The following is a 12496-nucleotide window of genomic DNA, read 5'->3' on the forward strand; positions in this document are numbered from 1 at the left end:
TTTTTCACACCTGCTTAAGACTTTTGTACAGTACTGTATGTCCCATATGAAGACCACCACTTTTATTAAAGGACCACAAATGACCCACATATAGTTCCTCATGTCTCAGTAAAAATGTTCTAGTCATCTAGAAAACCAAAAGCTCAGGTCAGGGATGCGTTTTGGCTCAGAATGTATGAATGAAATGAGTTAATGAGAAATTATTCATTTTGATGCTTAATATACAGACTGAATTAAATTTATCTTACATTTTGTTGTTCACCCTTAACTGTGCCTCCTTTAGGCGTTAGCTTCATTAGTGAAGTTCCAGCGGCCCAGACGCCTCTTGGGTGTCTGCTACATTGTTGTCAAGGTAAGTTAAAGATGCAAGGTTGGAATGGTTTTTTTAACCAAACAAGCAAAGCTTTCAGTTGAAATGGTAATTAGGTAAATTATGATTACAGGAAAAAAAATATGAAAACAGAAACTAAATTGCGTTTGTGTTTTTATATCTCACAGGTGTCCCTGCTGGTTGTCATGGAGATCGGCTTGTTCCCGCTGATTTGTGGTTGGTGGCTCGACATTTGCTCGCTGGTAGGATTATCATGCAGAATAAACCTCAATTAAATAAAATCATGATGATGCAGTGTACACAAGTTTGATGATTGAACTTGATGAACATTCACTTTAGAAAACAATCTCAAAACATGAAGTGAACCTATTTTGTTTATGGTATTCAACATACATAATATAGCACGCCCTTTGTCCATTGCAGGAGATGTTTGATGCAACTTTAAAAGACAGGGAGCAGAGTTTTGACGCAGCCCCAGGTACCACCATGTTCTTCCACTGGCTGGTCGGCATGGTCTACGTCTTCTACTTTGCCTCTTTCATCCTCCTGCTCAGAGAGGTAGGTGATGCATAGACAGTTAAAGAAATGGACCAACAGATCCAATTGCTCTGGAAAGAGACCAGTGAAGGCTATTAGATGCACTTTTCTGGTGATGGCTGAGCATTACTGAGCAGCCTCCATCTAAGCTTGATGACGTAGATGTGACGTGAGCAACGTGTCTGAAAGTCTTCTGGTAGCTGTGCCAAGAGAAATCTCAATTTTTCCCAATCTTGCAGAGACAGAGAGCAAATATATGTAAGGAGATCATAGGAGAACATAGGCACAGGCTAATTATCGTTGCTCGTTAATCTTAGTAATTAAACCTAAACAGCTAATGTAAGTCCATACTCCCTGCAAGCTTATCTTGTACTCTTCAGCAATTCCTCTACTATGCGGCAGCAAGTCGCGTGGTTATGACAAAATTGTTAGTGTGAGTGGATGGAACATTTTTCATCATTTCGTCATTTTAGGTAGTTCTTCATCACGCTGATGTTTGTTAAAGTGTGCAGAAAAGTTGCCGGATTTTCTGAACATAGCCATACTGAGAAATATAAAGAGAGTTTTCTGGAGCTGCTAGGCTTAGCTTTGTATCAACTCATTTGGCAATGGCTTAAATGTAGCTGACGTTCATTAATATAAGATAGTTACTTAGGCACTATGTAAACATGTTTTTTTTGGTTGCAGGTGCTTCGGCCGGGTGTGCTGTGGTTCCTGAGGAACCTGAACGATCCAGACTTCAACCCAGTCCAAGAGATGATCCACCTGCCCATTTACAGACACCTGCGGAGGTTTATTCTCTCTGTGGTCAGTCAAGTATCCTCCTCCTCTTTGTTTTTTTCCCCAGACGAAGCCTTCAGTGGCATAACAGCACCCAGATTTCTCTTTACTCTGATGCTAAATACATAGAAATATCCTGTTGACACATTTAGTGAAGTACAGTAAGTAGAGTTTTAGAAAAAAAGAGTTACAAAAGGGACAAAATCAGGGATTATAAAACAAAGGAGAGATTATTTGAAAGTGTATAATGACGTTTATTGAGGTTAACAACAGAGAAGGACTTTGGCGATTAGGTCCCATTGATGTGACACATCTTCAGTAAGCACCGACCAATGAAGATAGGAGAAAGGTAGAAATCCCTGGAGTCTAGATGCTGGTGGTGGAGGAGTAGAGCCAGCAGATTGAACCTTTCAGTTGATACACCTGGATCATCCTGAGGGACAAGGTGGTGATGGGTTAGGCATTCATAGGTGTGAAAGACAGACAGGAGTAGGGTTGCACAATTAATCACAATTTCATCAAAATCGCAAAATGGACTATTGGAAATATCCAAATCGCAGAGGGGCACAATATTTGTTAAATGCAAAACCTGTGCCAAACCATTCTGAATGAAATATTGTGGTGCCGCAGAGACCACCCGGCCTAAAAATCCTACCATACAGACTACATACAGACTATTCATTTTTTAAGATTTAATATTAGTCACTGAAAATGAGAATAATGATACAAACATGATCATTTCCATCAATATCTTTTTTCATAGTGCAATCGCAATATCAGTTAAAAATAAAAAAAAATAGATATTTTTTTTATATCTTGCAGCCACAGACAGGAGCACAGTGATAGACAGGAACACACTAATATTTAAAGAACAGCCTCTGAAGACTAATTAACTTGAGAAATGCAGGCAGAAAAAATATTGGCCTGATAAGGCGTCAGAAATGAATGAAAGAGAGAGAGCGCAAAAGCAGCCCAATGCGTATTGTAACTCTTTGGATATCTGTGTAAAAGTATAGGGATACAACATTGATATTTGTTGTTGTGCTGCACGTGTATTTCCAGGTGGTGTTTGGCTCTATAGTTCTGCTGATGCTTTGGCTTCCTATCAGAATCATGAAACTGCTCTTTCCGACCTTCCTGCCCTACAACGTCATGCTTTACAGGTACACACGGCAACGCAAAGATATCATTTAACTTTCAGTGTCTTGAAAGTACAGATTACATTATCCATTCTCTGTCTATTCAGTCATAACCAAAACAAGGAGCTGCTAGAGAAAAATTAGCTGCCATTTCTTGTCACATTGACTGTTTATTACTGTATGAACAAAATGTAAATTGGGCTTGGTTTATGTCTCGTCTCTGCAGCGATGCACCGGTCAGCGAGTTGTCATTGGAGCTGCTGTTGCTTCAGGTTGTTCTGCCGGCATTGCTGGAGCAGGGTCACACCCGCCAGTGGCTCAAACGGCTCGTCCACGCCTGGACGTTCACAGCTGGATACATGCTGTAAGAGAGAGGGAAAGAAAGATGCACATACACATACATACACACACACACACACACACACACACAACAATTTGGGATGTAAAATGTTACAATGGTATCAAAGTATACTATCTTCATCTACAATAATTTGTGAAAAAGTGTGGGCCACAGAAAGGACCCCAGTGTTCATATCACATGGCTAGAAACCTGCCCTAAATTAAAATTTTGTCATAAAGTCACTTCGCAGTCATAGTAATAAGTCAAAATAATAATTTACCAATGGCCTCCCCACAGTGACCTTCACTCTTACCTGCTTGGGGACCATGAAGACGATGACAACCAACCAAACAACAATGCGCCCGGTCGCCATAACAACAACAGGATCCCTGGCCTGGGGGAAGGTCTTCACGCTGCCCATCAGGCTATTCTGCAGCAGGGCGGTCCTGTTGGTTTCCAGTCGTACCACCGGCCCCTCAACTTCCCCCTCAAGGTAACTCCTAGTGGTTATCGATATCATATGTTCATATATCCTCAGAATCAGAAAGGCTTTTATTGCCACCGTAGTCATTTTACGTGGAATTTGCCTTGGTTATTGATTTGTAAATACACAAACAAAATAATAAAATGAATAAGAATAAACACTAATTGCACTATCAAATATTTAGAAACTAGCTGTTTTAAGTAGTCTAAGCACTGCAATGGCAGATGTATACTCCAGGATGATGCTTAGTGCAGATTGTAGGGATTAGCTGCAGTTAACGTTTTAAATTTGTTTTGTTCTGTTGTTCTGTGTTTTTGGTTGTGAAGCTCATTCTGCTGGTTGTCTTCATGTGCGTGACGCTGTTACTGGCTAGCCTGATCTGCCTTACACTGCCGGGTGAGCTCTGGCCGCAAGCAGGCATTCTCTGCATTTTACATTTCCTGTTTTCTGTCATTATTTACACTTTCGTTCTTACCCGTCTTCCTCTTCCTCGCTCCCAGTGTGTGCGGGCCGCTGGGTGATGTCTTTCTGGATGGGCAATGCTATGGTTCATGAGCTGTACACAGCTGCCAGCGGTCTGTACATCTGCTGGCTGTCCATTCGAGCCGCCACCGTGATGCTGTCCTGGATGCCACAGGGGCGGACCATGATCATGGTCAAAGTCCACGAGTGGACACTCATGGTAATGTGGATGTCTCTCTAGTCCTCCCAGCCAATGGCAACAAAAACATGCTCCCCCTGTATAATGTGTTGAGTGGTTGGGTTTTGAGGTGCCGTCTTGTTGAAAACAGATCCTAAAGACCCTTGTGGTGGCCGTGCTGTTAGCCGGGGTGATTCCTCTGCTGTTGGGTCTGCTGTTTGAGCTGGTCATCGTTGCTCCTCTCAGAGTCCAGCTGCACCAGACACCTCTCTTCTACCCCTGGCAGGTAGGACTATGGATTTGTATGCGTTGATTGTATCCATCTGAGATATCAACAATATATTATTTATTCAGAAGTGATTAGACTGGTTTGTCAGGAAGTCTGGGTATCAACTAGAGCTGTACGATTCAGAAAATGTCGTGATTTGTTTCAAAATCGATTTTCGATTCAATAACAATTCTCAATAATAGAAAATAAAAAAAGATTTAGAATATGTACCTGTAGTTATTTTCCCCATGTGATAGTGTAAATGAAAAAAAAATGATAAAATTGAATCGGTACAGCTTGAATCGAATCATACATGTGAATTGATTTTCTGCACAACCCAAGCCCTAGTATCAACCTCAGTACCATGTTGGTATAAATAGAGTATGGAACATGTCAGCTCACGTCTTTTCTATTTCTTGATCACATATATTCTAACTGAAATGTTATCCACTTTTTTAGACATAAGGTTAAGGCTTTTTTTCATTAGGGTGTTAGTGACAGAAAACTTTAGAGAACTTTTGATTATTTCATTCATTCATTCATTCATTCATTTATTCATTCATTTTTTATAGGAAAAAACTTTTTATTTATTATTTTATAGTAAGTTATGGAAAAGTCTAAAATCTAATAGCACAAAAACTTGATCTTGATACAAGGATACTGAGCAGATGCTAACCCTTTGAGACAAATCGCATTGTGTCTTGTTTACTAATTGGTTGTTGGTCTGTGTGTGGTAGGACTGGGCACTGGGAGTGCTCCATGCTAAAATCATTGCTGCCATCACACTGATGGGCCCTCAGTGGTGGCTCAAAACCGTCATCGAGCAGGTCAGCCTCACATCCATCTTTCTGCATTTAATCAAGAACAAAATGGGATCACTGACATTTGAATACACTGTAAAGCTGACATAACTTGCATTGGAATGAAAATAAACAAACCAGTCAGTATCACCTCTCTCTCCTGCAGGTGTATGCTAACGGTATCCGAAACATTGACCTCAATTTCATCGTGCGAGGGCTGGCCGCCCCAGTCATCTGCGTCCTGCTGCTGTCTCTCAGTGTGCCCTACACTATCTCTAAAGGCATTACACCACTGCTGGGTGAGTCTCTATGTATGCTTGTGTTTCTGGGTTGAGCAGGAATTTTCTGGTACCGTCATGTACACTAACAAACATACATGTCTCAAGGTAATGGAGGAAAAGACAACAGATTTTAGCTTCCTTCAGCCCTCCTCCTCCTTGTCCATTGTGTCCCTCACTGCTCCAGTTTTTTCATCCTTCGCCAGCTCTGTAAGCGGGGTCAAACGTGGCCTATTGAAGAATAATAACTTAGTTTTATTCTCCTTTACTTTAGAATTTCAATATCCATTGGCCATTTACATTAATGTTGAAACACTAGATTGCTTAAAAGGAACTGTGTCATCTTTGTGTTGGCAGTGTGTACAGATGAACAATGTTTGGCTTGCACACACCGTTTATCTGCACACACTGCCGGCACTGCCATGACAGAGCTGGATTTAAATCAGCAAAATAACTGCTTAACAACTCAGAATGTGCTTTGTTTGACTTTTCAAATAATAAACAGCTGCATTCCAGTTGTACTACTGCATATTTTTAACTTTAAACTTTAACTTTAAACTAACTTTAAAAAGCATATTGCCTTTTCACTCTGGGATTAATAATAATAATTAATTATTGTAAAATCCCCCCAGATTAGTGGGAATTAGCAATGGGATTTTTGAATGGTGATAAAGCTGACAACCCAAAGAGCGGATGAGTAAGAAAGCACAACTTAAAGGAAACGTAATTTGGTCTTTATATTGTTTTGGTGAGGGACCAAATTAGAAATTGTAGCTGATAGAATTTAAGCCCAGAGGCAGAATACATGCTCTGATATCATCAGGCCACAGCACAGGCAGATCCTGACTTATTTGGACATTTGCATTTAAACTAGTCAATAAAGAATTCCCAACAGTTGTGGTATTTAGGAGTTTAGCCATCAAGCCAAAGTGCAATTGATTGTTTTTTGTCTTTCATTCACTTCGTTACCTCAACTCTACGTCCGTTAGTTCCGAGAGTTAAGACATCACAGACATGGAGACTCGTTAAGAGGGGATGCTTAACAAACCCCCCACTCCCACCCCTTACATAGAATAGAATAGTATGCCTTTTATTGTCATTATACACATGTAGAACGAGATTGAAGCAACTCCCTCAACATTCATCCCTCTCTACCTTTTTGATAGGTGTGCAGCCAGAGATGCAGACGCTGGTGGATAGGAGGATCTATCCCTTCCTGCTGATGGTGGTCATACTGTTGGCCGTCCTGTCCTTCCAGATACGACAGTTCAAACGCCTCTACGAACACATCAAGAATGACAAGTCAGTAGAAATGGAAAAAAAATGTGAACTCAAACATGGGGGCACAGAAGCTCAGTGTTTTTGGGATTAAATCTGATCTGAGAATAAAAGTCGTTTAGCGAAGATATGATAAGATAAAAAAATAAATTGTGTTTGTTTTAGTAATGTGTGAGACATATGTTAAAAATGATTTGTAAACAACTCTGTCTTTCCTGTTTCTCCTCCAGATACCTGGTTGGACAGCGACTGGTGAACTATGAACGTAAGACAGGCAGGAGGGCGTCCAGCTCCTCACACAGCACCTCCTCATAGACCTGCCACTGCTCTGGGATCAGTGGAGCTGACTCTCATCAGCTCCTGTGGTGAAACCTTATTATTTTTGGTTTGTCTCCCTCCGTGCTCGGCTGTCAGTTGCCAACTACAAACACAACTTTTAAACTTTTGACTGCAGCCTCCACTTCTTAGTCCCGACATCTACTGCTGTCACAGGTTGGGAGACAAAGACGTTTAAGAGTGAAAAGACAAAATAGTCTCGAAACGTTTTTTGTGGAAAATGAGAATTTCTGAACATGGTTGTGAACCGACCTGCAAACTGACCTGCAATAACAGTCAGTTTTGACTGTCCATCCTGTTTAACGTGTCCATTTTTTGGTCTTCAATGCAGCTGACATTTTAAGTAGTAATTATATTATTTTGAAATAGGTTTGAGTTGAAGTCAGGTGAGTTGAGCATAGTGTTTGCCTCAGATTGTGCTTCCATTTGAATGCTTGTTGTGAAATAGTGTCTGATTGTCTCTTAATAGGAGGTTTTTGAAATTTCAGAGCTGTAGAGGCGATGCATTAACTATCACGGGAACGCCTCTCTGGTTCTATTTCAGTTGTCTATTTGTCTCAAATGACACCCTTCAGCAAATTGAGGTTGTCCGTGATAAGGAGGGACATGCATGAATTAGCAATGTGATTTTATTTGATTATAATTTTTTTAAAGATGTTTTTATTAGACGTGTTTTCATTGATTTTTAGTGTTATAATTCTGGAGTAAGCTGTTGGGCAGGCCTGAGAATTCCTTTGAAGTAAAGATATAAGATAGAAAATAAGAAGAAAAGGAATTTTTTGACAATCTGGATGCCTCCCCCCGACATTTTTTTTTTCTCTCTTTTTTTTCTTTTCTCTTAAGATGTTCTCATGTGAATTTTAAACAGTCTGGGTTCTGTATTACCTCCTTTAAGCACATCCACCTTCAGGAGAGGTCATTAAGTGAAGTTTCAACTATGAATATACAAACTGAAAAAACAGCGTCGGAACGTTTCAGAATGTGCCTGTTACACTCTTAGACTGATAATGATTTTGTAGAAATATTTATTCTAACAAGCTTAAAATAACAGTCATGCTGCTAATTAGCTGTTCAAACTCATGTCTGCATGTCTTACATGTCTGCAAATGTTTAGGATGCAACAGCAAAAAAACAACTGTATAAACAACAAAACGCAGATGGGGGGGGGGGGATTGACTCTTGTGGACTACAGTATAGTGACTGATAACTGACTGGCAAACTACAGTTGACATATCTCAGTTAGGGCAAGGGAGCCACAGCAGAGGCCACATGTACCTTCTGCTTTTCGCTAAAACTCAGAAGGATTTCCTTTTTCGACACTGTGACGTTGCTCTCATTAATCATTCAGTCGATCGCTGCCACCTGTTGAACTGAATCCAATAGATCCGATCTCATCTTGTTATCAATTTAGTTACGACGACGACAGATCAGCGCGAAGATTTCAAATTACATTTCACAAAAATAATTATAAACTAGATCAGATCAGTAGCGTTGGTTAGACTAGTAAAATCGGATGTTTGTTGCTCGTTCTAAATCGCTCTGAATACTAGTAACTCTGAAAAAACATATTAGTCCATGTATTCAGATATAATTTAAGAACAAAGTCATACATAGATTAACATAGGATTGGCAGTTTAATATAGATTTTTCCTAAAAACGGTTTTGTTCAAGCTATGCTACAGGACAGTGACTCTGTTTACATCGTTGATAGCCTTTGATTGGAAAAGCATGGAGCTCCGGTTGTTTCCTAGCAGTCGGTTTTAACGTTACTGACGCATTACCACATTCCTTATGTTTTAACGGTGCAACCTATTTCAGTAAATTACAAGGGTAGCTTGTTCTTTCTGAAACCGTGTGGAGGGCTTTTCACACAAACTTAAGGAAGGATTTAGCTGGTGTTACTTGGTCTTGCTCCCGTTTTTCCTGCAGCTTAAAGTTGTATTTCATAAATAGTCACACCTGCATGCCTTCTCTAAAATACACTACTCCAATATCTACCAACCTGAAAGAAACACAAGGAAAACCAAAAGACTCTCTTGTTGTTCTACGTGTTTATTTGATAATGAACAAGTGTGTTGCTCTCAATCCGCTCAACTAATGGCAATGTCTTTTTAAAGCAGTTTAAAGAAATACATACCCACACCTCTAAAGCTCACTAATTAACATGTTATGTCTTGTCTGTACAAACCTTTCACAAAGGATTACATACTGGAACTATTTCTTGATAGGGGGCAGTGATTTTTCTTGAGTCCTCGCTGGCTGTCTGGCAACGTCAAGACTTCCCAAAATGTCAAACAATCGCTTTAAGGTTCAAAACACTTTGCTTTCTACAACCACTTATACTCCTAGATCACTATTTGCATGGGAATGTAAAGTCGGTGTCTAAGTGTTGTATCCAAATATGTCACTTGTGTGATCTCATTGTCTCCTCTGCTCCACAACCCGTTAGAAAAATGCCCAAAGGTTAGTCCCTTCCTGTTTTTATGAAAGTTTCACAACTTTGTTTTCACAAAGTTATATTCCTAGACCCAATACTGAACAAAACCATCACAAATAAACTAAAGATTTTACGAGACGTTAACTTCCTTCTGATGACAGTAACGAGCCCCAGCCATTCTTTTAAACTGTTTCTTGCTGCTCCTAAACGCCTGAGAGAGAAGTTTCAGATGTTTTTAGAGGGACAATAATGGTCAAGTAGTAATTAAGAATGTTTTTTTTCATATTTTTTCATTGCAAATGTTTTAATGTGCACTTTATACCACAATTTGCAATCCTTTCAGAATCCATTGTAACAGTCAACACGTTATTTCCCTTCCACCGAGACTAAACATGTCCGCATGTTACTGCGTTGACGCTGCACCATGGGTTTGACAAGAATTTCAGTTTTGCATCCCTTTTTGACACCGCATTTGTGTGAGCATTTTTTTATGATAGGAGTTTGACAAATATAACCTGCTTTTCTATTGAAATGGATTGTGAATTACATTAACTTTAGTGATGACAGCTTTAATGCTGCTGTGTGGAATGCTCACATACATTTATAGTGACCTTTAAGTATCCCTGTGAACTGAGCTGGACACATCACATTTTGGTCATGAATTTCAATTTCTAGAAGCAAATGATTTCTATTTTTCTATGCACAAAAATGGCTGTGGCATTTAGTCTAACAAAGGTATATGCACTCTAAGGTCTTTAACTTGTTGGGTTAGTGATATGAAACAAAATAAATAGTTGAAATGAGTTCTCAGCGTGGTGTTGTTTCTTCACACTGCAGACAGTTTGATCCTGAAACAAATGTTATTGCAAATGTGTTGCACCTGTCTGTTTATTTTTGGCTTAGAGTTCTGGATCCCAATGTTGGTGTTGGGACGAACATACAAGGGGTTGGAAGATAAATATCAGGAGTGGGGAGATTATTAACAAGATTGGGAAAAAACGCAAAAAAAAAAAATATCCCTCCAAATGATTCAAATGATAAATAAATCTGAGAAGGTAAAGTTTTCAAGGAATTGTGAGTGTTTTCTTTTTTTACTGCCCACGTTATTGTATTTGTTTGCATTAGCTTTACGGTCAGGATACAATAGCAAAAATCTTAATGTAATCTTTTCCGTTAACATTAGCAAAGCTATCTAACGTTAGCAAACTCATAAGGTTAGTACCAAGTGATTTGCAACTTAAAATTACGTAACCTAATTTTGAGCCACAGTTACATCAACATATTAAGGTTGTATCGTTTAACTTGGTGTTATAGTAGTAGTAGTAGTAGTAGTAGTATATTGTTATTGGTGGAGGTTGTGTGGCTTATTCAAACTAATGGACTATGAGTCATGCTATTGTAACCTGATAGTGTTGTCTCTGGTGTACACAATTTTAGACGTAACATTTTGTTCTCCATGCTCAGGACCTGAACTTGTCCGAGGGGGAGATGGATGTCTGCAGCTACACCCTTCTCCACTAAAGACTCATAGGATTGAACACTCTTGTCTGAGGAGTAATGCTTAAAAACCATACTTTCCAGCCAGTGACAACCATAAACGTTAAATATTAATGACTATGGTTGTAACAGAACCACCAGGAAAAGTGCTGGGCTCCAAATGGGATTCTGGCGTAGTGGCCCCACTTGGTATTGCAAAAAATCACGTGAAGCACACTGGCCAGTTGTTTGTGCGAAGCTAGTCTAAATCAGAATTTCTAATAAGGGGAGAACTTCTTCTCTTCTGAAACTGCCAAGTCCTGAACTGGTTGCAGTTCCACTCTGGTACCATATGAGGGCGCTCATGAACAAGTGCAGAATGAATGGTAGTCCATGGAGCTATACCCCTCAAAATCCACTTTTCTCAGGATACATTTTTTTGTGTAATTTAAAAGTTGCATTCAAAAGGGGAGGCTAAGAAAACACACACTACTAGGTTATTTGATTTTTTTAAAGTTTTAAAGCCTTTTAAAATAACTGACATCATACACATCGTACGGCCAGAGAGATACTGCTTTACAGCTTTTTTCTCAAGGCGTGGACAACACAGCTGACAGGTTAGGCGCTCCCTGTCAATACACGTGCTAGAAAGAGGTTTGCTAATGGTTTAACCCTCATGTCAAATTGACCTGTTTTCCGTTATCAATTTCTTTTTAATTACCTAAAATAACATGATTGATTCTACACAACGCTCTTTGGCAAGTACAAATCTCTACTTTCCTTAATTTTGGGGTGACGTATTCAATTGTATAGCATTTTTAAAAAAGAACTTTTGAAATAGCATTGAGTAAAAGCTGACATGTTCCAGTCTGATTACCCATCAACATACTTTCCTTTAATTTTAGTCTATATGATTCATAATTTCTGCTTTTCTATCTCAAATATTAGGTATAATTTACTATAAATGAGGATTATTGACCATAATGTCCAAAAATTATTGTAAACTAAAGTTAATGAGTTAGTGTTACGTTGTGTGGAAAACGTCCAAAAAAGTGACGGACATTGAAAAAATGGAGTGGGTGTTGAAAAAAGGGACAAAAACGTAAGAAAAAGTAAAAAATATTTATAAAAGTGTCAACAAAAGTGTTGATTTTCAATTTTGACGGGAGGATAACACAAGGTTTAAAGACCATGGCAAAATATTCACTCTGACATTCTGGTTCCGCTTCGGATCTCGGGTCGTAGTCAGTCCTTTACTGACCAATCAGCATTCATTAGCAGAATGCTATGTTATAAGCTCAATCTGTAAGAAATTGACAGGGACCTAAGTACTCGTTCATTCAACTTTCAACCTATAATCCATGTTGAACTT

The 12496-nt window shown here is 39.2% G+C and overlaps 1 protein-coding gene across 1 annotated transcript in view; it reads left to right on the forward strand.

Annotated features, from left to right (window-relative positions):
* Positions 1 to 10451, forward strand: part of LOC116700131 (E3 ubiquitin-protein ligase MARCH6-like) — a 21506-nt gene extending 11055 nt beyond the window's left edge. The window contains 14 exon segments of the mRNA XM_032533046.1: positions 284 to 352; positions 499 to 573; positions 755 to 889; positions 1556 to 1675; positions 2711 to 2811; positions 3014 to 3151; positions 3425 to 3620; positions 3938 to 4007; positions 4112 to 4293; positions 4403 to 4537; positions 5257 to 5346; positions 5486 to 5618; positions 6764 to 6899; positions 7106 to 10451. Of these exon segments, the coding sequence (XP_032388937.1) occupies positions 284 to 352; positions 499 to 573; positions 755 to 889; positions 1556 to 1675; positions 2711 to 2811; positions 3014 to 3151; positions 3425 to 3620; positions 3938 to 4007; positions 4112 to 4293; positions 4403 to 4537; positions 5257 to 5346; positions 5486 to 5618; positions 6764 to 6899; positions 7106 to 7190 (1665 nt within the window). The 3' untranslated portion in view covers positions 7191 to 10451.
* The last annotated feature ends 2045 nt before the right edge of the window (positions 10452 to 12496 follow it).

This window comes from Etheostoma spectabile, chromosome 13 (assembly GCF_008692095.1).
Source record: "Etheostoma spectabile isolate EspeVRDwgs_2016 chromosome 13, UIUC_Espe_1.0, whole genome shotgun sequence".
Classification (NCBI taxonomy): domain Eukaryota; kingdom Metazoa; phylum Chordata; class Actinopteri; order Perciformes; family Percidae; genus Etheostoma; species Etheostoma spectabile.